General features: G+C 42.9%; 1 protein-coding gene and 1 long non-coding RNA gene across 2 annotated transcripts in view; one reads left to right on the top strand and one right to left on the bottom strand.

Moving 5' to 3' along the window:
• LOC144901872 (uncharacterized) lies at positions 1-12524 on the bottom strand. The gene is made up of 4 exons (XR_013630010.1): positions 11809-12524; positions 11581-11626; positions 9876-9926; positions 1-255 (listed from the first exon to the last, which is right to left on the bottom strand). It is a non-coding gene; the product is annotated as an uncharacterized LOC144901872 (long non-coding RNA).
• c1ql1l2 (complement component 1, q subcomponent-like 1-like 2) overlaps positions 11804-26400 on the top strand; it is a 24528-nt gene continuing 9931 nt past the window's right edge. The window contains exon 1 of the mRNA XM_058049066.2: positions 11804-12942. Coding sequence (XP_057905049.2) covers positions 12334-12942 — 609 coding nt within the window. The 5' untranslated portion in view covers positions 11804-12333. The remainder of the gene's footprint in view (positions 12943-26400) is intronic.

A 26400-nucleotide genomic window follows, 5' to 3' on the forward strand; every position in this document is an offset into this window, starting at 1 on the left:
TGAAGTCGCAGAAGTCGAAGAGCCCACGAGCTTCAACACGCCACTCTTCATCTCCACTAGAAAGAAGATGTCAGCTCCAGCTGAGTGTTGCAGTAGCAAAACTATTCCTTTGTGGTTTGTGTGCTGCTGCTGCCGCTTCTGTAACTCCAACCGTCCCCTCCTCCCCACGCTGGGAGCGACACCGGGGCCACGTCTTTGCCAGACTTCCAGCTGAGGTTCTGACAGGATCCTGCATGAAGGCAACCCAGCCTGGACCTCTCCAGGGTCACACACACAAAAAAAAGAAGCGAAAGAAAGAATGGTTACTTTACAATGTCATGAAGCATTGTGTGGAAAAATAGGAGGACAACAAAAGAAGCAAGATCTAATCGCCATGGCAACATGACCTTGGAAAAACCACAATAGGCGTGTTTAGCTCCAAAACTAATAACTATGATACTACTATTAAGACAAAGTAAAACATAAGAAAATACTTCCGATAAAGAAACATTAAAGATTGTACCAGAGGGGTCTTATGATGTTAGAAACCTATTAGATTATAGAATATTAGAATATTAGATTATTTATATAGAAAATATAAATATAAAATATACTAAATATATATAATACACAATAATAATATAATACAACACAATATAGTATAAAATATATAATATAATATACAATAATATAATAAAATATAATATAGCATTATATATATAATATAGCAGTATAGATTCACTATCAACTGAAAATGACTGAAAAACAGTCATTGAATGACAGCAGCACTCGTGCTGCCCCAGCCCATGACAATACTGTACCACCATCATCATGACTGACCGTTATCCGCTCTACATCTGTGTCAAGTATGCTGATGGTGGTGTTATCAATTGCAGTTCTGCACGAGTGCTGCCGGATAGCAGGTGAGCAGCGGTTCATAAAGGGGAAAAGAGTCATTCCTATGACATTGTAAAGCAGAACAAGATCGCCGCCGTAGCAGTATAGATTCACTATCAACTGAAAATGACTGAAAACACACAGTCATTCAATGACAGCAGCACTCGTGCTGCCCCAGACCATGACAATACTGTACCACCATCATGACTGCCCTAATCCGCCCTATATGTGTATCAAGTATGCTGACGGTGGTGTTATCAATTGCAGTTCTGCACGAGTGCTGCCGGATAGCGGGTGAGCAGCGGTTCATAAAGGGGAAAAGAGTCATTCCTATGACATTGTAAAGCAGAACAAGATCGCCGCCGTAGCAGTATAGATTCCCCATCAACTGAAAATGACTGAAAACACACAGTCATTCAATGACAGCAGCACTCGTGCTGCCCCAGACCACGACAATACTGTACCACCATCATGACTGGCCGTTATCCGCCCTATACCTGTGTCAAGTATGCTGATGGTGGTGTTATCAATTGCAGTTCTGCACGAGTGCTGCCGGATAGCAGGTGAGCAGCGGTTCATAAAGGGGAAAAGAGTCATTCCTATGACATTGTAAAGCAGAACAAGATCGCCGCCGTAGCAGTATAGATTCCCCATCAACTGAAAATGACTGAAAACACACAGTCATTCAATGACAGCAGCACTCGTGCTGCCCCAGACCATGACAATACTGTACCACCATCATGACTGACCGTTATCCGCCCTATACCTGTGTCAAGTATGCTGATGGTGGTGTTATCAATTTTAGGCTGCACGAGTGCTGCCGGATTGTGGGTGAGCAGTGGTTCATAAACTGAAAATGAGTGAAAACACAGTCATTCAATGACAGCGGCACTCATGCTGCAACAGACCATGACCAAAACTAATAACTATGATACTACTATTAAGACAAAGCAAAACATAAGAAAATACTTCTGATAAAAAAAACATGAAAAATTGTAGCAGAGACCCATAAAACCAACAACAAATAAGTGAATAAAAGCAGTAAAAGTAGGCTACAGTGAGTATAAAAAGAGAATTCATACATATATTACATATATTACAACACTAATTGTCTTGTGGGGACACAACAAAAAAATAACAGTTCCCTACGATTGGAAACATGACCTTTCCTCGCGGCAGGGCGGGAAAATGGGTGCTAAGGAAGAAAGACGTAGAGCGTTTAGCGAGGAGATGAGTTTTGGGCTCCGGCTGTGACCGACGCCGCAGTCCTGGCCGAGGTAGAAAGGTCACGGCGTCATTTTGGCGAGGAGGAAGAAAAATCAAGAGAGCGAGAAGTCGCTGCTTGCGGGCAAGGCAGATGGCGGCGACGCTCGCATTTACTGTTGTACCTGGATCAGCGACTTCCTGCTCGCTCAAAGGGTTGAAGAGCGACTTTTTGCTTTGCTCGGTCGAGGGAGAACGACGCCGAGACGGAGGTCACGGGTGATGGAATCCTGAGCAACGAGTACGCTTGTATTATCTTTACGCTACATTTATTCGTACACACGTGCTCATGAATAACAAACAATGACAATTCTTTTAGATCACTTCCTGTGTCATCATTTGTTGGGTGCTGTGTCCCCTAAAAAGCGGCACCGTAGGGGGTCACCGATTTCGACTACACAGCCTTAGGGTGTATTCTTTTTCGGTGTGTGTGTGTGTGTGTTTCATGTCCTTCACTGTTCCTGCATCCCACCTGGATATTCTGTGGATTATTGTGCCGGTCAGCAAAAATCGGCAAAGTGGAACGAGCGCAAAGGAAATGCATATTCATTTTCCCAGCAGCATAGCGCTCGACTTTTTATAGTAGCTTATGTGAAAAAAACAATTGTTACTTCGTTTTTTTTAAATACTACAAATAGTGCTCTATATATACTGACTAAAATACATATACAGTTTAAGGCATTCAGAAGATGCTTTCAAAGACATAATTTGAAAAGTAGTGTTCTACACTGGCCACTAGGTGTCAGTAATGTTACCGTAATGTTCTGTGCGACAACAGGAACAACAGGCTTTTATTGCATGCTTGAGTGACCGCACGACAGGCCCAATAATCCCGAATAAGAACTCGGGCTACTGTAGCGCAAGCTAAAACTCATCTGGGAATACGTGACGTCACTTCCTGTCAGCCCGCCTCTCAGCTCCCTTGCAAAAATAACAAATTTATAGCAAAAGTATGTCTATATATTAAGTGACTATGGGGTCTAATGATGTTAGAAACTTATTAGAAAATATTTATATAGAAAATATGAATATATATAATATAATATTAAACATTATAAAATGTATATATATATAAAAATGAAGGATTACTCAATTTTACTGTACCACCATCATGACTGGCCGTGATCTGCCCTATACCTGTGTCAAGTATGCTGATGGTGGTGTTATCAATTGCAGGCTGCACGAGTGCTGCCGGATAGTGGGTGAGCAGTGGTTCATAAAAGGGAAAAGAGTCATTCCTCCAACATGTACTATGACATTGTGAAGCAGAACATGATCGCCACCAGAGCAGTATAGATTCACCATCAACTGAAAACACAGTCATTCAATGACAGCAGCACTCGTGCTGCCCCAGACCATGACAATACTGTACCACCATCATGACTGACTGTTATTCACCTTTTACCTGTGTCAAGTATGCTGATAGTGGTGTTATCAATTACAGGCTGCACGAGTGCTGCCGGATAGTGGGTGAGCAGTGGTTCATAAAGGGGAAAAGAGTAATTCCAACATGTACTATGACATTGTGAAGTAATATATGATCACCGTAGCAGTATAGATTCACTATCAACTGAAAGTGATTGAAAACACAGTCATTCAATGACAGCAGCACTCGTGCTGCCCCAGACCATGACAATACTGTACCACCATCATGACTGACCGTTATCCGCCCCATACCTGTGTCAAGTATGCTGATGGTGGTGTTATCAATTGCAGGCTGCACGAGTGCTGCCGGATTGTGGGTGCGCAGTGGTTCATAAAGGGGAAAAGAGTCATTCCAACATGTACTATGACATTGTGAAGTAAAACATGATCGCCACCGTAGCAGTATAGATTCACTATCAACTGAAAATGAGTGAAAACACAGTCATTCAATGACAGCAGCACTCGTGCTGCCCCAGACCATTACAGTACTGTACCACCACCATCATGACTGACCATTATCCACCCTATGCCTGTGTCAAGTATGATGATGGTGGTGTTATCAATTACAGGCTGCACGAGTGCTGCCGGATAGTGGGTGAGCAGCGGTTCATAAAGGGGAAAAAAGAGTCATTCCAACATGTACCACGACACTGTGAAATAAAATATGATCACCGTAGCAGTATAGATTCACTATCAACTGAAAATGAGTGAAAACACAGTCATTCAATGACAGCAGCACTCGTGCTGCCCCAGACCATGACAATACTGTACCACCATCATGACTGACCGTTATTTTCCTCATACCTGTGTCATGTATGCTGATGGTGGTGTTATCAATTACAGGCTGCACGAGTGCTGCCGGACAGTTGGTGACTTTACAGACTTTTACAGTACTGTATGTACAAATATTCAAAAATCACTCTCTACTTGGACCAAATAAAAAAAACTACATAGTCGGTAGTGAAGGTCTAAATAGAAGTCCGAGTCCTAGTTTTGACTTCCTGTGACTCGCCTACTTTATGTTGCCCCCCCCCTCGCCCTCCTGCAGGTCTCCAAAGCAGAGCCCAGCAGAGCGTTGATCCCGCCTCTCATGAAAGGAGCTCTTTGATAAGCGGCGGCCAGGAGCGACACAAGGGAAGCAATCAGAGCCTGGAGCTCCACCACAGATGACTTGTGTGCTCGCTTGTGATGTTGTTTGCCTTCTTTGACCCGATAAACGCGCCTCCCTTAAAAAGAGGAAGAACCCTTCAAGGTTTTTGTGTGTGTGTGTGTGTGTGTGTGTGTGTTTGTGTATATGTTTTTTTTTTTTTTTTGTCCCTTGTGCACCTTCTGAAACACATTTGTTCTGCCTCCGCTTGCCTTTGTACGCACACACCGGCAAGGTGTTGCTTTGAAGGGTTTTTGGATGTCTTGACATTGGGATGCTATGATTCCTGCTTTTACATTTCCTTCACTGACTGATTCATTTTAATTTAGGTTTGCAGGGGATGCTGGAGCCTATCCCAGCTGTCTTCAGGCGAGAGGCGGGGTACACCCTGGACTGGATATTCATACCTATGGACAATTTGGAGTCGCTAATTAACCTAGCATGTTTTTGGAATGTGGGAGTACCCAGAAAAAAACCCACGCATGCACAGGGAGAACATGCAAACTCCACACAGAAATGGCAGAGGGTGGAATCGAACCCGGGTCTCCAAGCTGTGAGGTCTGCACACTAACCACTCGTCGACCGTGCAGCCAATATAGTTATTCATTCATTTTCTACCGCTTATTCTCACAAGGGTCGCGGGTGGGGGGTGCTGGAGCCTATCCCAGCTGTCTTTGGGCTGGACTGGTGGCCAGCCAATCACAGGGCACATATAGACAAACAACCATTCACACTCACATTCATACCTATGGACAATTTGGAATCACTAATTAACCTAGCATGTGTTGGAATGCGTGAGGAAACCGGAGCACCCGGAAAAAAACCCCACACATGCACGGGGAGAACATGCAAACTCCATACAGAGATGGCCCAGGGTGGAATTGAACTCGGGTCTCCTATTTGTGAAGCCTGAGTGCTAACCAATCAAACACCGTGCAGCCCCTAAAAAGTTTTATTTCCTTTTATTTACAAATTTGGGTAATAAGAGTTTAAAAGTCAATATAGGGGTGTTATTTCATGTCTAGAGGGCTCTAATAATGCTTAGTCACACTCACATTCATACCTATGGACAATTTGGAGTCGCTAATTAACCTAGCATGTTTTTGGAATGTGGGAGGAAACCGGAGTACCCGGAGAAAACCCACAAGGTGTTCTTCACAAGGAGAACATGCAAACTCCACGCCATTTGGAATTGAACCCTGGTCTCCGAGCTGTGAGGTCTGCACGCTAACCACTCGACCACCGTGCGGCCTCCAAAACAAAATGCAGTATATTGTTGACGATTGCACTACAAATTTACAAATTTAATCCATCGTCAACACACTTGCAACACAAGTGAGTAGATAACTGTGTTCATAATTGGGCTGCACGAGTGCTGCCGGTACTGCGGCTCATGGACATAAACAAATATCAAGACAAATGAGTACACCTCACAGTGAAGTGTCCAATTTGTGTGAATATTTTTTGAACAGAGCTGCACAGGTTGTTACTGGCAGCACTCGTGCGGCCCCAGACTCATTTTCAGTGGATAATAAATCTATACTGCTTGGGTGTCGTCACGTTTTTGGGCCACTGTGGGATTTTTATTCCATAAAGAGGATGATCAAGCCCCCCCCCCCAGTTTCCACTCTCATGATGCATATCCGAAGTAAAAGTTTCTCCGCCCACACTTTGGCAGCTTCTTTCAGCCGAGGAGTCGAAGTCGAAGGGTCGCTACGACAGTGGGTTAGCTGGAGCCATTTGTAAGCCACCAGCAGTGCCCAATGGGCCAAGACAGGAAGTAGTCCTGGCATCACAACATCACAAACGCACGACGTGATCCTCCATCCAAGAACTGAATGAATGATGATTCATGATAGCGCTCCCTCATCTTTCTGTTTGTCCTCTCTTTGGTTGGGAAATTAAGACATGCCCCCCCTCCCGCTGTTGTGACTGGCAGGTCCGGGCAGCAGGTGTGGGGAGCAAACAGCCCCCCCCCCCACCTTGCACCCCCTTCTTGAACAAACCCTGAAACCAATTTAGGGCCTGTGTGCTCTGTTATGAGGACTAAAACAATAAAGTAAATTTGCATTGCAGACACACCTGCTGTATGATGTATTGGGATTGGGGGGGGGTACTGAGGGGGGGTTATTTGCTCACTGATGAATTAGACACTGGTGACCGGGTTTGGAAGTTTGGTCACGATGAAGGGACAAGACGTGCAGGACAACTTCATCCATTGATCTGTCTCAGTCTGTTACAAGAGTTCAGTCCAGCAGTCCGGTCCAAGCCAGTCCAAGTCGGTGGTGATATTTTTGGAAACGAGGCTGATGGCTAAAAATATGCCTGAAAGTCTTAATTAACCAATTTAGTCTTAATTCTTCATCTTAGCAAGACATTTTGGACAACTGTAGGCTTCCGGTTTCACCAGTTTGTTGGAAGACCCCTTTATGTTCCGCTCCACCTTCACATTCCATGCTTGTCATCTCGGAGCCGAGTTTGGGGCTCTTGTCATGTTGGAGCGCTGTCCCCAAAGGGAGGGACTCATGCTTTGCATCACAATGTCTCAGTCCATGTTGGAACCACAGCTCATGCAGCCCACAGATTTTCATTCTTCCACCGTCGTGCTTGACACAATTATAGAGAAGATTATATTGTCAGTTGGGGTGGGAGCGGGGTGGATTAGTGCTGCACGAGTGCTGCCAGAACTGGGGAGCTGTGGCTCATTGACAGGAAACAAATTCCAACATCTACTGTGACAATGTGTACATTCAGGAGGACACATTAAGTTATAGCAAGGGGTACTATTATGGTCAAGACATGTACGAGTGCCGACAGAATTGGGGAGCTGTGGCTCATTGACAGGAAACAAATTCCAACATGTACTGTGACAATGTGTACATTCAGGACACATTAAGTTATAGCAGGGGTACTATTATGGTCAGGACATGTACGAGTGCCGACAGAATTGGGGAGTTGTGGCTCATTGACAGGAAACAAATTCCAACATGTACTGTAACAACGTGTACATTCAGAAGGACACATTAAGTTATAGCAGGGGTACTATTATGGTCAAGACATGTACGAGTGCCGACAGAATTGGGGAGCTGTGGCTCATTGACAGGAAACAAATTGCAACATGTACTGTGACAATGACACATTAAGTTACAGCAGGGGTAGTATTATGGTCAGGACATGTATGAGTGCCGACAGAATTGGGGAGCTGTGGCTCATTGACAGGAAACAAATTCCAACATGTACTGTGACAATGTGTACATTCAGGACACATTAAGTTATAGCAGGGGTACTATTATGGTCAAGACATGTACGAGTGCCGACAGAATTGGGGAGCTGTGGCTCATTGACAGGCAACAAATTCCAACATGTACTGTGACAATGTGTACATTCAGGAGGACACATTAAGTTATAGCAGGGGTACTATTATGGTCAAGACATGTACGAGTGCCGACAGAATTGGGGAGCTGTGGCTCATTGACAGGAAACAAATTCCAACATGTACTGTGACAATGTGTACATTCAGGACACATTAAGTTATAGCAGGGGTACTATTATGGTCAAGACATGTACGAGTGCCGACAGAATTGGGGAGCTGTGGCTCATTGACAGGAAACAAATTCCAACATGTACTGTGACAATGTGTACATTCAGGACACATTAAGTTATAGCAGGGGTACTATTATGGTCAAGACATGTACGAGTGCCGACAGAATTGGGGAGCTGTGGCTCATTGACAGGAAACAAATTCCAACATGTACTGTGACAATGTGTACATTCAGGAGGACACATTAAGTTATAGCAGGGGTAGTATTGTGGTCAAGACATGTACGAGTGCCGACAGAATTGGGGAGCTGTGGCTCACTGACAGGAAACAAATTCCAACATGTACTGTGACAATGTGTACACTCAGGAGGACACATTAAGTTATAGCAGGGGTAGTATTGTGGTCAAGACATGTACGAGTGCCGACAGAATTGGGGAGCTGTGGTTCACTGAGGGGAAAGATGAATCCCAACATCCACTGTGAATGTATTCAATGTGTAAATTCAATTATATTCAAGTTAAACATGCACTATACGATTCAATGAACCGCAACGCTCCTCGCACCCGCAGCACTCATGCAGCCCGCAGACCGTGATGCTACTAGCACCGTAAATTAACACAATTACATTTAGATTACAGTGTCAGGGATGGTGGTGGTAGCGTCGTGGTCTGGGGCTGCACAAGTGCTACCAGAACTGGGGAGCTGTGGCTCATTGACAGAAAGATTAATTCCAACATGTACTGTGACAGGACAGATTATATTGTCAGTTAGAGCAGGGGTACTGCCATGGTCAAGACCTGCACGAGTGCTGACAGACTTGGGGAGCTGTGGTTCATTGAGAGGAAAGATGAATTCTACTGTGAATTTATTCAATGTGTAAATTCAATGATATTCGAACTAAACGTGTACTCTACCATTCAATGAACCGCAGCATTCCTCGCACTCGTGCAGCCCAGAGATCGCGATGCTACTACCACCATGATTAACACAATTAGATTTAGATTACATTGTCAGGGATGGTGGTGGTAGCGTCGTGGGCCGGGGCTGCACGAGTGCTGCTTGCACCGGGGAGCTGCGGTTCATTGAATTGCAGCTATTAGATGGAGCTATTAAAACGACATACAGTCAAACACAGCTAGGTACGTTTTTATGATACATATCCACATATTATATTGTTATGCTTTGTATAAAATGAACATATTCTTTAGCATGTCGTTGCACTAATTAGAACCTGCCGAGGACCCATAAACACATCGCATATTTCAACGACATCATTTGCAAACGTCATTTACTTTCATCTTTCGGCCCCATTCATCACTACCCGGGATGGAAATGTCATCAAAATGACATTACTGCTGCATATAGATTTTTTTTTTATACTCTGAATAGAAGCCGTAATTTGATATAAACCTGGAAATCAATACGCTCAAAAAAGGAAAGAGGCCAATAAGAGAAGGTGTCAGCCCGTTGAGGCGGAGGGATAACTTCTTCAGCACCGCGTCAATGTCGGCGGTCCCAGAAGAGCTGGCCTTAAAAAATGTGTGTGTGTGTGTGTGTACGCGTGTGTGTGTGTGTGTGTGTGTGTGTGTTTGAGAGAGAGAGACTTCTGGCCAAGTTTATTACCTTGGAGAAGGAAATGTTCTCTGCTGCTGTTTGTCTTTTCAGTATGGGATCCTGTTCAAAGACAAGATTGACAGTCAACCACCTGAACAATCAAATACAACTAGATATTTACATACATATATTTATAAACAAATAATATATTCAAAATATATATACAAATAATATAATAATCATTTATAAAAACAAAAAAAAAAAAATTCAGCTGGTAGGTGCTTGTCGCTGCTGTTCTTCCATAGAGAGGAAAAGCAAGTCAAATGCGTTAAAGATATTTTCATGCTCTGCTGAATTAAGATAAATTTTTTATTAATTAAGATTCATTAATTAAGATTGACAATCAACCACCTGAACAATAAAATACAACTAAATATTTATACATATATTTATAAACACATAATATATTCCAAAAATATATAAATAATATAATAATCATTTATAAAAAAACAAAAAAAACGTCAGCTGGAAGGTGCTTGTCGCTGCCGTTCTTCTATAGAGAGGAAAAGCAAGTCAAATGCATTATATATATTTTCATGCTCTGCTGAATTAAGATTAATTTTATAAATTTATTATTAGTTTTATTAATTAAGACAAATTAATTAAGATTGACAGTCAACCACCTGAACAATGAAATACAATTAAATATTTACATACATATATATAAAAAAAAATTTCAGCTGGAATGTGCTTGTTGCTGCCGTTCTTCCATAGAGAGGAAAAGCAAGTCAAATGCGATTAATTTTATTATTTTTTATTAATTTATTAGTTAAGATTAATTAATTAAGATTGACAGTCAACCACCTGAACAATGAAATACAACTAAATATTTACATACCTATATTTATAAACAAATAATATATTCCAAAAAATATATATAAATAATATAATAATAATTTATAAAAAAAACAAAAAAACATTTTTTTCAGCTGGAAGGTGCTTGTCGCTGCCATTCTTCCATCGAGAAGAAAAGCATGTCAAATGCAAATAATTTTATTATTTTTATTAATTTATTAATTAAGATTCATTAATTAAGATTGACAGTCAACCACCTGAACAATGAAATACAATTAAATATTTACATACATATATTTATAAACAAATAATATATTCAAAAAAATATATAAGTAAAATAATCATTTATAAAAGAACAATTTTTTTTCAGCTGGAATGTGCTTGTCGCTGCCATTCTTCCATAGAGAGGAAAAGCAAGTCAAATGCAATTAATTTTGTTATTTTTATTAATTTATTAATTAAGATTAATTAATTAAGATTGACAATCAACCACCTGAACATTGAAAGACAACTAAATATTTACAAACAAATAATATATTCCAAAAAATATATAAATAATATAATAATCATTTATAAAAAAAAAAAAAAACTTTTTCAGCTGGAATGTGCTTGTCGCTGCCGTTCTTCCATAGAGAGGAAAAGCAAGTCAAATGCCTTAAAGATATTTTAATTGGGTTTGACTGCCAAGATGGTTTTTATATATCCAAGCTCACCAGGAGGTGATTGGACTTTTACAACAAAGTATCAGAACTTGGAGTATATAGGGTGCAGGTACTTCACAAACAAATAAAAAAGGTAAGGACCGCAAATTTTTTGTTTAATTAAAGAAAAAAAAAATCCAAAAATTTCCAATAACAGCGGCCAGTTAGTTTTCGCAAAAAAATGCTTAAAAGAACAACAAAATCCCTAGAAATTTCACCTGCATCTCGTGGCGTGGCTCCATCTTTATTTTTAGAGGGTGGATGCTGATGAGACAAACGATAAAGCAACAAGAGTGAGAAATGGCAATAAAAATATGACAGGAAGGGGAGGGTGAGAGTTGAAAAGAGAAGAAAGGGAGGAGAGAAAGTGAGAGAGAGAGAGCGAGCGAGCGAGAGAGAGAAAAGAGGGAGGCAGAGAAGGGAGGAGGGGATGGAGCCACTCTTACCTCTCACTCGATGAGGCAGCAGAGGGGAGGGGAGGGTCCGTACTGCTTATAAAAATCCCAGCCTCAGAATCCGACTCCACAAACTCACCACACACACACACACACACACACACATCTGATGGTTGCTACCCTCTCTCTCTCTTTCTCTCTCTCTCTCTCTCTCTCTCTCTCTCTCACTCCATCCCCGTGGACTCTTGCATCCTTCCGTCTTCTTCTCACAAGTCAGAGTGTTTGGAAGTGCGCTCCGAATGTCCGCCTCCGTGCGCTCATTCCAGACTGACTGACTGACTGACTGAGCGCAGCCGGGAGGTCCGTCAAGTGTATGTGGGTCCCTGCCGGGCGCGCCCCCCCGCCGCTGCACCTCTCGCATCCTTCCTCGGGATCCGCGGGTCCTCTTCCTCGGCGAAAGGCTCCCCACACCAAGCGGTCACCATTTCCGCCCCAGGGAGACCCACGCTGGCCGCTCAGCCCCTTCCCCGACTCAGCATCGGGAGGAAGACCCTGGTGGCGGCCGCCGTGGGGGTTATGCTGGTCCTGGTCTTGGTGGTGCTCATACCCGTGCTGGTCAGCTCCGTGGGCACAGACCCCAGCCACTATGAGATGCTGGGCACCTGTCGGATGGTGTGCGACCCTTACCTGAACAAGGGCACCCCCAGCAGCAGCACCAGTTCCACGGGGCTCCAGGCGGAAGCGGAGGCGCTGAGCGACCACAGCAATGTCCTGCCGCCCTCGACCCTTTTACAGGGCCCGCAGGGAAAACCCGGTAGACCCGGGAAGCCGGGGCCGCCGGGGCCGCCGGGGGAACCGGGGCCGCCCGGACCGGCCGGGCCTCCGGGTGACAGAGGGGACCAGGGCAGGACTGGGATTTTGGGATTGGGAGAAAATGGAGCTATCAGCACGGCCACCTACAGCACCGTACCCCGGGTGGCCTTCTATGCCGGCCTCAAGAACCCCCACGAAGGCTACGAGATCCTCAAGTTCGATGACGTGGTCACCAACCTGGGCAACAACTATGACGGCATCTCGGGCAAGTTTGTGTGCAGCATCCCGGGCACGTACTTCTTCATCTACCATGTCCTGATGAGGGGGGGGGACGGCACCAGCATGTGGGCTGACCTCTGCAAAAACGGGCAGGTGAGTCCTCGAAAACTTTTTCTCTAATAATATGCTGCAAAATTATTTTTAAAAATTGACGACATGGGAAAAAATCCGCCCAGTCGGCATTAATACTGCACAATATGAATTTATTGTTACAAAAATAGCATTAAAACTCAAAATTTGCTTCATGAAGTCAATCTCATCGGCGTAGTGCAGGTGTACCTAATAAAGCGTCCGGGTGGTGTATAATTGCCCGGCGGCATGCGGAGCGCACATCTGTGGCACGCGGTGCGCCTGGAGACAAAAAATGTGTTGACTGGTTGCAAACTGTGCCCCCCCCCTCTCCGGTCTTTCACATATGATGCGTCCTGACATTGCAAACCCCGCCCCTCCCCTCTATAAGACATTGTCCTCACCTTTACATCCCCCATCATGATTAGAATTAGCAACAGGAAAGTAATTTTTGGCACATGAAGTGTAAACCTTGCAGAAGTTGTGTTGATCAACATTACTGCGTGGAAAAAAAACATCATTCCCGTCTGGCTTTAATTTGTCGTTTGTTGCACTTTGTCACGGCTCTTCATGTCGTCAGATGTGGCCGTGCGAATAAATTAAAAAAAAAAAAAAAAAAAAAGGTAACACGGTGCGATGTGGCACTCAAAATAAACAGTGTCCTTGGTGCGCGATAAATGCAGAATATTTCTGTTTAAGTACTTTTACTACTTGATTTAAATGCAAGAAATGTGCCTTTACATACATAACAGTAAGAAGCTAAAAATAGCTAATAAAATATGCAAAATATTTGGCTTTTAGTTTAACTCACACTATTAAATAAAGAGATCAGAATATTATAAACATTGCAATGCACTGAATGCACATTAATAAAATAGGATTTTTCAATGGATTTTTACTAGTAAAAATTAGCATAATTAGCTTCATAAATAGCTGTGCATGTGTCCCATTCGGATGGATGTATCATTTTAACGAGTGACTAGAATGTCGCATGTTTTGGCGCCGTGCCACATTTTGATTTTGATGAACTTTTATCGCCCAAGTTGAGTGACGGCGATAAGACGCGTGTGCAAATTGGAGCTAAATTAACAACCGCCGTGGAGTCTGCGGCATGAAACCGCCGCGCTCTCGTAGGCGGGCGGGCAGGTAGAGGTTAACTGTTAGCCCCCCCATACCCCCCCCCCCTCCCCTCTTGTCGTCAAGTTGTGTGACGTCTGCTCCGATGGTGATTTTAACGGTCGGGGCGTAAAAGGCGTTGATATATAATCAGGGAGGGAAGAACATATGTTGGTGTTAAGACACCTTCTGTTGCTGCTTCATTGGGATCCCGAAAGGGGGGGTGCGGGGGGGGGGGGGGGCTGCAGAGGCACTTATCCTACACACACACACACACACACACACGAGTACTTATTCAAAGTGTATCTCTAGAGGCAGTTTAAAAAGTAGAAACTGTTTCTCTTTGTCTGTCTTTGAATGTCCTTTCTCTTTCAAGTACTTTTCCGCCAGACCAGGAACGATGCCGATCTGGCTCATTCGTCATTAGTGTATGGCGTGTAGCTGTAGCGTGACATCATAGCGTGTAGCGACACGGACGCCATGTTATGATGTCATATAGAGTGCTTTTTCTCGTTACAATATGGCTTTTCACCATTTTTTTTTTTTGGTTTAATTTTATTTCCACAGTGTACAGACAGGCAGTAAAAAAAAAGAAAAGAAAGCTAAAAACTGGTTGGGCAACAACTGCAATCAAGCGTTTGAGTTGCAATGAGTTTCTTAGAGCGCTGTGGAGGAATTTTTGTCCACTCATCTTTGCAGAATTGTTGTTCATTAAACAACAATTAAAAAAAGAAAAAAAGCTAAAAACTGGTTGGGCAACAACTGCAATCAAGCGTTTGAGATAACTTGCAATGAGTCTCTTAGAGCGCTGTGGAGGAATTTTTGTCCACTCATCTTTGCAGAATTGTTGTTCATTAAACAACAATAAAAAAAAGCTAAAAAAATGGTTGGGCCACCCTTAGCAGCAATAACTGCAATCAAGCGTTTGAGATAACTTGCAATGAGTCTCTTAGAGCGCTGTGGAGGAATTTTGTCCACTCATCTTTGCAGAATTGTTGTTCATTAACAATAATTAAAAAAAGATTAAAAGCTAAAAACTGGCTGGACCGCCCTTAGCAGCAACAACTGCAATCAAGTGTTTGAGATAACTTGCAATGAGTCTCTTAGAGCGCTGTGGAGGAATTTTTGTCCACTCATCTTTGCAGAATTGTTGTTCATTAAACAACAATTAAAAAAAGAAAAAAAGCTAAAAAAAATGGTTGGGCCGCCCTTAGCAGCAACAACTGCAATCAAGCGTTTGAGATAACTTGCAATGAGTCTCTTAGAGCGCTGTGGAGGATTTTTTGTCCAAAATTGTTGTTCAACAAAGTAATTCACAAGTTTACGAGTAGTTATAATATTGTTGTATTTAATATAATAATAATATATATAGTAATATAATATATGTAATTATTAAATTATTATTTTAAATTATTATTATTATATAATAACTTATTTTTATTTTTATTTTTATTTTTATTTTTATTTTTATTTTTATTTTTATTTTTATTTTTATTTTTATTTTTATTTTAGAACTGACATGCTTCTATGAAATAAGAAATATGCATCATTATTATTATTATATACAACTAAAATATAATAAACCATTCATTCATTTTCTGCCGCTTATCCTCACAAGGGTCACGAGGGTGCTGGAGCCTATCCCAGCTGTCTTGGGGCGAGAGGCAGTTTACACCCTGGACTGGTGGCCAGCCAATCACAGGGCACATATAGTCAAACAACCATTCACACTCACATTCATACCTATGGACAATTTGGAGTCGCTAATTAACCTTTAACCTCTTTGCAGAATTGTTGTCATTCCGCCATATTGCCACAGCATCTCAATAGGATTCAGGTCAGGACTTAGACTATGTTGTTATGTTGTTGTGGGGTCTTTTGTGACCTCTTGGATCAGTCGTCATGGGGTCATTTTGGTTGGCCGGCCTGACTCCTGGGTAGGTTCATGACTCTTCCACGTTGTCACCATTAGTAGATAACCTCGTCAATGGTTGGTTGGAGTCCCAAAGCTTTAGAAATGGTTCAGTCGTGTTGTCATTGACTAATATTTCATATTCTTTGATGATCTGTAACACTTAAGCGTGACAAAACCATCCCGAGGATTTTAAGCCTATTAATTTGAAGCTGCTGTTTTAATGAATCGAGTAAAGGATTCGGTTCGACATGAACCGAATCAATATGAAGCAAACTGTTAGCGCTTTGGTCATATAAGAAAAGATATGAAAAATGTCCATAACCATTTTCCTATGACAAAGCTATCTTGTGAAAGATAAGTCTCATTTTGTGTGGAAGTGGTAAATTCTAGGCTTCTTACTTTGTCCTTCTTCCCCACTCCGTTCATACTTTTTACATCGTCTCTGCAGTAGTGAAGACTTTCCCAAGATACAAGGAGCTTAATTAAGACAAAAGTATTACCAGTCCTTGCAAGGCCGTCTGTACTGGTTGGGTTCGATGCCGGTGACGGCTTGGTTCTGAAAGCTGGAGCACATTATCCGCTGAAGCGTCCAGGTGGAGCTCCGGCGGTGGTGCCTTCCACAGCTCATTAAGGCAACAGAAAGCCACACAGTGTGCTGGGACAGGGGATGGGGGGGTGGAGTGGGTAATGGGGGGGGGGGGAGACGGGGTACCGCAGAGAGAAAGTAGCAGTATTTTATCATCTTTTGGCTGCAGTGGAGCGATGGAGTTCGCATGCCCTGCAGTGATGTTTCACCCCGGCAAAGCGCTGCTCCAACTCCTCCACGGGTGGGAGTGGGGGGGTTCTTTTCCAAGCGGTGTCAAACATCCACGGTACATCCAAGGCTTACTTTTCCGTGTGTGTGTGTGTGTGTGTGTGTGAGAAAAAGAATCTCGGCATTGTCCCCGGAACTTTTCTGCAGCTTCCTGGGAGACAAACAAATCTATTTTCAGCACAGCCAATTTATCCTCGCCGACTTCCTCTCCTTCGAGACATCTTTTGGGCTCCTCCGTCGCCCCTTTTTTTTTTTTTTTTTTGACTGGGAATATTCCACCCGATTCTAAAATCGATACCGCGCCGAATCGTTGAACGTAACGACAAAAAAAAAGCAGAAGAACCACCGCGCTGGTGTGTCACCTGTTCAGTTGAACTATAATTAAAAGGCTACGTCCACATCCAGGATGTGTGTTTTGCACTTCCTGTCTCTCTCTCTCATTCTCACACACACACACACACACACGATCCCCGTTTTAATATTGTTATTAATCCGCAAAAACACTTTCAGACTTAATTAAAAGCAACGACCGGAGCGTCGGCCTCTCCGGAGGGCCGTAGTGAATAATCACTGTCTCCTCCTTTAATAAGCTTCAACGTCCTTCGTGCACATGGCGCTTCCCTCGCAATTAGCGCCGCGGTCTCCCCTCTCGCGTCTCTGCGCATTCGTGCAACCCCCCCACCCCCCACCCCTTCTCCATCAACATACGCCGACTCCAACTGTGCCCTGCCCTCCAGCTCTCCTCTACGGGGGGAAACATTTGACTTTATTTCTAATGTTGTTAACAAAGTTACATTGAAGTACTTCCTAATCACTTCCTGTTTGACATGCTTTACTTCCTGTACATGAGGTTACTCACAAACGATAAAGTTGATGCACAATGACGCAAGGAGCGCTCTTTCGCTAACAAAAATTGTATTCTCGGAGAAAAGTGTGTTATTTAAACGCAGCACAAATAAGATAACAGCTCCGTGATGCCTTCACTGTTGTCTTTTATCCTCTTTGTGAAGCATTCAGGTGAAAACAAGACACCAAAATGGGGGAAATTAGCGCTGCGGTCTCCCCTCTCGCGTTTCTGCGCATTCATTGAAGTACTTCCTAATCACTTCCTGTTTGACATGCTTTACTTCCTGTACATGAGGTTACTAACAAACGATAAAGTTGATGCACAATGACGCAAGGAGCGCTCTTTCGCTAACAAAAAATTGTGTTTCCCGGAGAAAAGTGTGTTATTTAAACGCAGCACAAATAAGATAACAGCTCCGTGATGCCTTCACTGTCGTCTTTTATCCTCTTTGTGAAGCATTCAGGTGAAAACAAGGCACCAAAATGGGGGGAAATTAGCGCTGCCGTCTCCCCTCTCGCGTTTCTGCGCATTCATTGAAGTACTTCCTAATCACTTCCTGTTTGACATGCTTTACTTCCTGTACATGAGGTTACTAACAAACGATAAAGTTGATGCACAATGATGCAAGGAGCGCTCTTTCGCTAACAAAAATTGTATTCTCGGAGAAAAGTGTGTTATTTAAACGCAGCACAAATAAGATAACAGCTCCGTGATGCCTTCACTGTCGTCTTTTATCCTCTTTGTTGCGCATTCAGGTGAAAACAAGACACCAAAATGGGGGAAATTAGCGCTGCGGTCTCCCCTCTCGCGTTTCTGCGCATTCATTGAAGTACTTCCTAATCACTTCCTGTTTGACATGCTTTACTTCCTGTACATGAGGTTATAACAAGCGATAAAGTTGATGCACAATGACGCAAGGAGCGCTCTTTCGCTAACAAAAACTGTGTTTCCCGGAGAAAAGTGTGTTATTTAAACGCAGCACAAATAAGATAACAGCTCCGTGATGCCTTCACTGTCGTCTTTTATCCTCTTTGTGAAGCATTCAGGTGAAAACAAGACACCAAAATGGGGGAAATTAGCGCTGCGGTCTCCCCTCTCGCGTTTCTGCGCATTCATTGAAGTACTTCCTAATCACTTCCTGTTTGACATGCTTTCCTTCCTGTACATGAGGTTACTAACAAACGATAAAGTTGATGCACAATGACGCAAGGAGCGCTCTTTCGCTAACAAAAATTGTGTTTCCCGGAGAAAAGTGTGTTATTTAAACGCAGCACAAATAAGATAACAGCTCCGTGATGCCTTCACTGTCATCTTTTATCCTCTTTGTGAAGCATTCAGGTGAAAACAAGGCACCAAAATGGGGGAAATTAACGCTGCCGTCTCCCCTCTTGTGTTTCTGCGCATTCATTGAAGTACTTCCTAATCACTTCCTGTTTGACATGCTTTACTTCCTGTACATGAGGTTATAACAAACGATAAAGTTGATGCACAATGACGCAAGGAGCGCTCTTTCGCTAACAAAAAATTGTGTTTCCCGGAGAAAAGTGTGTTATTTAAACGCAGCACAAATAAGATAACAGCTCCGTGATGCCTTCACTGTCGTCTTTTATCCTCTTTGTTGCGCATTCAGGTGAAAACAAGGCACCGAAACGGGGGAAACAAGCCATCTGCACGCAGGTTTGACATATGTTTCCACCAAAAAGTAGATTTGAGGTATTTTTGGAGCGGGACTTGATTGATTTTAACATTCCGGTAATGTTTGTAGCGGCTATTCTTGGTGGTGACGAGCACTGAGGGGCCTCTGTGTGTAACAGAAAGTCTTTGTTTTGCGACGGACAGGCTGGGGTGGAGAGACAGAGACGGCCTCAGTGTCGGTATTGATCTCTTGCACGCTTGGACGCGTTTCGTTTTTTTTTTTTTTTGACGTCGCCGCTTCTCGCCATGCGATGTACACGCTTCTTCTATAATCACGCGGCAGGGTGGCGGAGGCGGACCTTTGGCCTCGTTCTGCTCTGTAATTGGACGCCGGCTTTGACACGTTGCCGAGTGGAACATTACAGCAACGGGTCTAATTAGACGCCGGAGGTTTTTAAATGAAGATTGGCCTGTGTTGCTAAGGAAATACCACACAGATTGGAAATGTCAAGACGACACCGTGCGAGCGCAGAGAGATTAAAAAAAAAAAAAAAAAGCAGCACACCACTTGTTGGTAATGACTGTTCAATAAAAGTCCTAAAATCTACCACAGCCTCCCAGAATAGAATAGAATATTTCCTGGAGATGAAGAAGCCATATTTCATCCTCCATATTGGCTCCATAAAGATCAGTCATCTTTGCAAGGATAACACTGCACCATGTTGATGGAAATACATTATTAAATGTATAATTCACAGCTAAACATGGAGGCCAAATTGTGCCACTACGTTTATTAATCGTAATTTTTGGTCTTTTTTTCTTTTGGTTATAGATAGATAAACAGATAGACTTTCTTTATTGTTATTGCAAAATAACACAGCAGTGAAATTGCCAATGAAATGTCGTTGCCTGGCTCCCATATAATAATAAATAATAAATAATAATGTGGAGAATAAATAGATGACATCAAATATGAACAATGTATGTACGTATTATGTTGTTCAACAAAGTAATTCACAGGTTTGCTAGTAGTTATAATATTGTTGTATTTAATATAATAATATACATACATATAGTAATATAATGTTACTTTTTATTTTTATTTATTTATTATTGTTTTATTTTTTATATTTTATTATAGATATATTTTATATTTATTTATTTTTATAACTGACATGCTATTGTTGTATTTAATATAATAATATACATACGTATAGTAATATGTTACCATTTATTTTTATTTTTATTTTTATTTTTATTTTTATTTTTTTATTTTTATTTATTATTGTTTTATTTTTATATTTTATTATATATTTTTTTATATTTATTTATTTTTTACAACTGACATGCTATTGTTGTATTTAATATAATAATATACATACATATAATAATATAATGTTACTATTTATTTTTATTTTTATTTTTATTTTTATTTATTTTTATTTATTATTGTTTTATTTTTATATTTTATTATATATATATTTTATATTTATTTATTTTTTATAACTGACATGCTTCTATGAAATAAGATAAAAATGCATCATTATTATTATATACAACAAATATATAATAAACTCTTCATTCATTCTTATATTGCTTATAAGGGGTCACATGGTGTGCTGGAGCCTATCCCAGCTGTCTTCAGGCGAGAGGCGGGATACACCCTGGACTGGTGGCCAGCCAATCACAGGGCACTAATAAACTATTCATTCATTTTCTACCGCTTATAAGAGGTCACATGGGGGTGCTGGAGCCTATCCCAGCTGACTTCAGGCGAGAGGCGGGGTACACCCTGGACTGGTGGCCGGCCAATCAGAGGGCACATATAGACAAACAACCATTCACACTCACGGGGAGAATATGCAAACTCGACACAGAGATAGCAGAGGTTGGAATCGAACTCGGGTCTCCTAGCTGTGAGGCCTGCGCGCTAACCACTCGACCGCCGTTCAACCCATATTAATAACTAAAATATTAAAAATACATTCTGTATTGCAATGATTGACAAGTACAAAATGGATGCCTTGTGTGGTACATTGTGGTGGTCGATGCGCCCCCTTGTTATGCTAATAAAGTTAGTTTTGGATATACAGGAGTATGTGTGCAATGAGCTAAACCAGGACGCCGTGAGTCAAGGATGCTACTGTGTTGACTCACAAGGCTCCTTCTTTATAATGAGGGCCATATGGGAGATCGGCAAGTGCCCCCCGGCCCTCTTATGTAAACATGTCTCTTGCCATCGAGAGCCCCCCCTCCCACCCCCAGAATCCGCCCCCACGCCCCTGACATTTAGTCGCCCTCCTCTGAATTCAAGTCGTCAGCGATACCCACAATTATCCTCTCCTGTCTCGACGGGGAGGCGGGAGAGTCGCTGGTGTCACATGACTCACAGTCTCCAGCTCACGATGAGAAATAGTCCGAAGTGATACTTTAAAACCCACATCAAAGATCATCTATTGCATATTACAGCGGCGCTCTGTTGTCTTTAAGGAAGTCCTGCTTCCGACCCAAACTTTCTCCAGGTACGATCACTCTGCTCTGATTGGTCACAAGCGCTCCCGAGGACTTCTGACTGCAAAAACGCAAGTCAAAGATCATCTATTGTACATTACAGCGGCACTCTGTTGTCTTTAAGGAAGTCCTGCTTCCGACCCAAACTTTCTCCAGGTACGATCACTCTGCTCTGATTGGTCACAAGCGCTCCCGAGGACTTCTGACTGCAAAAACGCAAGTCAAAGATCAACTATTGTACATTACAGCGGCGGTCTGTTGTCTTTAAGGAAGTCCTGCTTCCGACCCAAACCTCCTCCAAGTACGCCTACTGTGTTCTGATTGGTCACAAGCGTTCCCGAGGACTTCCTGATACGTAGATCCGGGACAGGAGCACTGGACTATTTTTGTGTATTTACTGCAAAAACGCAAATCAAAGATCATCTATTGTACATTACAGCGGCGCTCAGTTGTCTTTAAGGAAGTCCTGCTTCCGACCCAAACCTCCTCCAAGTACGATCACTCTGCTCTGATTGGTCACAAGCGCTCCCGAGGACTTCTGACTGCAAAAACGCAAGTCAAAGATCATCTATTGTACATTACAGCGGCGCTCAGTTGTCTTTAAGGAAGTCCTGCTTCTGACCCAAACCTCCTCCAAGTACGCCTACTCTGCTCTGATTGGTCACAAGCGCTCCCGAGGACTTCCTGATACATAGATCCGGGACAGGAGCACTCGACAATTTTTGTGTATTAACTGCAAAAACGCAAGCCAAAGATCATCTATTGTACATTACAGCGGCGCTCTGTTATCTTTAATGAAGTCCTGCTTCCGACCCAAACCTCCTCCAAGTACGATCACTCTGCTCTGATTGGTCATAAGCGCTCCCGAGGACTTCCTGATACATAGATCCGGGACAGGAACACTCGAGTATTTTTGTGTATTTACTACCAAAAATGCAAGTCAAAGATCATCTATTGTACATTACAGCGGCGCTCTGTTGTCTTTAAGGAAGTCCTGCTTCCGACCCAAACCTTCTCCAAGTACGATCACTCTGCTCTGATTGGTCATAAGCGCTCCCGAGGACTTCTGGATACGTACATCCGGGACAGGAGCACTGTCAACGCAAGTCAAAGATCATCTATGTGACTGGGTCACTTTTTTGTTTTTACAGACAGGAAGGCTGTGCTGTTTTTGAAGCCATGCTAAGTCAAAGATCCTCTCCGTAAGAGGAGTGCCACAAGTGCGGCATCGGGGGGGTTAATAGCAGACACACGAAAGAAGAAGTCTGCAGGAACAAAAGGTTGACTTTTTGTCTTCTTTAGACTCCGCTGAGAGTCAGGGTTGGGGTGCGGGGGCTGAAGGCGGACAGTGTATCTCGCTAATTATGTGATGAGTCAGACAACCGAGAGGGGGGGGGACCGCGGGGGTAGGGGAGGGGGTGGCGAGGGGGTCAAAGTTGAAGCACCATTGCTTTTTTTTCCCGTGTCTCCTAGAGGAAGCAATCAAAGCAATCACCTCAAACACGACTAACGAACCCTCCTTCAAAGGAGACAAGACAGCTGGTGGAATTCATTCCGGAAAATCTTCGTCTACTCTCCGCTGACAGATGGAACCCCCCCACACCCTCCTCTCTTTTCCACCCCCCCCCCCCCCCCCCCCTAAAGGTTTCCTCTCTCCTTGTCATGTTTTCAATCAAGCGCCGCTGACGAATAAACCCACACAAGGTTGTCGTTAGCTGTCGCTGCAGCACGCCTTGTGGCTGCTTTCACGCTTGACATGTTCTGGAATGTTCCCGACACGGCAACACGGATCGATAGCTGCTGGATTGTGTGCAACGTAAATGTCTGCAAGGAATATTAGCAGTCAAGCCGAAACAGGAAGACAATTATTCTTGGGAGCAAAACATTAGGTACACTCAATTATTCTATTCAGATCCAAAACATCCATCCATGCATTTTATAGACCGCTTAACCTTATTAGGGTCGCATGGGGTGCTGGAGCCTATCCCAGCTGTCTTCAGACGAGAGGCGGGGTACACCAATTATTAGTCAAAAATGTGCACATTTTTCATAATTTTGGTCGAAATTGAGCATTTTCAAGCATAAAAAATGTCTAAATTAACTTCAATAACAATATAAAGGCATTCAGAAGAGTGTAGTGTTCTACACTGGTCACTAGGTGTCAGTAATGTTACTGTAATGTTCAGTGAGACTCACATTCAATTTTCCACACAATTTCTACATTTTTCTTATATACTAATAAACGAATCATGCTGTTTTTTGGTTAGATTTTGCCAATTATTAGTCAAAATGTGCAAATTTAACATATTTTTGGTCGAAATTGAGCATTTTAAGGCATAGAAATGTCTAAATTAACTTCAATAACAATATAAAGGCATTCAGAAGAGTGTAGTGTTCTACACTGGTCACTAGGTGTCAGTAATGTTACTGTAATGTTCAGTGAGACTCACATTCAATTTTCCACACAATTTCTACATTTTTCTTATATACTAATAAATGAATCATGCTGTTTTTTGGTTAAATTTTGCCAATTATTAGTCAAAATGTGCAAATTTAACATATTTTTGGTCGAAATTGAGCATTTTAAGGCATAAAAATGTCTAAATTAACTTCAATAACAAAATAAAGGCATTCAGAAGAGTGTAGTGTTCTACACTGGTCACTAGGTGTCAGTAATGTTACTGTAATGTTCAGTGAGACATTACATTACGCTATGCAGGTTTGAATGATCCCACAACAGGCATTCATTCATTCATTTTCTACCGCTTATCCTCACAAGGGTTATGGTGGGGGGGGGGGTGCTGGAGCCTATCCCAGCTGTCTTCAGGCACATATAGACAAACAACCATTCACACTCACATTCATACCTATGGACAATTTGGAGTCGCTAATTAACCTAGCATGTTTTTGGAATGTGGGAGGAAACTGGAGTACCCGAAAAAAAAACACACGTATGCACGGAGAGAACATGCAAACTCCACACAGAGATGGCTGAGGGTGGAATTGAACTTGGGTCTCCTATTTGTGAAGCCTGTGTGCTAACCACTCATACACCGTGCGGCCCCTAAAAGGTTTTATTTCTTTTTATTTACAAATTTGTGTAATAAGAGTTTAAAAGTCAATATAGGGGTGTTATTTCATGTCTAGAGGGCTCTAATAATGCTTAAATATTCATTCACTCACATTCATACCTATGGACAATTTGGAGTCGCTAATTAAACTAGCATGTTTTTGGAATGTGGGAGGAAACCGGAGTACCCGGAAAAAAAAAAACACGCATGTACGGGGAGAATAGGCAAACTCCACACAGCCGAGAATCGAACCCAGATTTTCCTGATCTCCTGATGGAGTTCCTGTTAGCGTACGTGTGCACAATGACACACACATGCTTGAATCTCATGTATGTGTGTGTGTGTGTGTGTGTGTGTGTGTGTGTGTTCTAAGCCGCCATTAAGCATGCAGCCGATGTCTGGAACGTTCAAACACAATTAGGCAGCGGTGCACTTTGATTTAAAGAGGACCAATAGAGCCGTCGAGCCAAAATGGAGGCTCGACATCAAGTCAACAAATCCCCGTCAGACACGCCTTGGGGACGCGTCCTTGTCACGCTGACAAAGCCTCTTGTGAGACGTTCCAGGCGCTAACCCCCCCCCCCCACCCACCCACCCCCTCCAGATACAACTTCAAACTTTTACGATTTCCATAAACAGCCGTTTGATAAAAAGAAAAAAAAAAAAAACACTTAAAATGAAGTATTTAATTGAGATGCGGGTTCGATGCCGCAGGACGGCAGGGCGCCACACAAACGCATTATTATTGATACCGCCGCCTTTTATTGTCGTACAGCCAAAGAAACACTGAACTCTCGCCGCCATGCATTATCCATTAAGGCCGAGCGCAGAGCGGAATATTCAATCAAAGCCATCGTGTTGACGACATGACGGATTCAAACACGTGCGAGCGAGCGAGCCGACAACAACAACATCGCCTGACACCTCGTTTGCCAGCCCGCGGCCTCAAGCTCAAGTCAGCGTCCCCCCCCGCCCCCCCCCGCGCATGCTCGCCCGCAAGGTCACGCGGCAGTCGCTCTTGCCTCGGAACCCCCCGGCTCACACCCCTTTAACAAGGCGCCTTGCTCATCATTATCCCCAAGTTTGATATCCACGCGTGTTTCCTGTGGCGTGATGGGAAGCGTTGACGCAAAGAAGCGGAACAAAAAGCCACAACGGGACGACCATCAGCACAATAATAAACATATTGTTACATTTATGACAGCATCAGTCAAAAAGTGGAGGAGAAATTCTTAGTGATGCTAAAAACTGCATTTTATTACCCCATCCCCCCCCCAGGGGATCGAACTTACTACATACATAAAGTATTGCCATAACATGTTGACAGTATGTATTTGTTTGTGAAAGATAACTCTTCTACTCCAGAACAGCCCAACACAAAAGGGTGAAAATTGGTGAAAATATGCCCCACTACTGTGTCGTGTGTGCTATTACTTTCCTGACATATACACACTTTGGGGGCACCGCCATCCAACCCCAAAGTTTGATGCACCACCCCATAAATAGGATTGAAATGTCTTAATATCCACCCAAACTTCTGATGCTGGGAGTCCACTGGGCCGGTGCCAGTTGG

Source organism: Doryrhamphus excisus, linkage group LG16 (assembly GCF_037039965.1).
Source record: "Doryrhamphus excisus strain RoL-2023G ecotype Guam linkage group LG16, RoL_Dexc_Guam_v1.1, whole genome shotgun sequence".
NCBI classification, from domain to species: Eukaryota; Metazoa; Chordata; class Actinopteri; order Syngnathiformes; family Syngnathidae; genus Doryrhamphus; species Doryrhamphus excisus.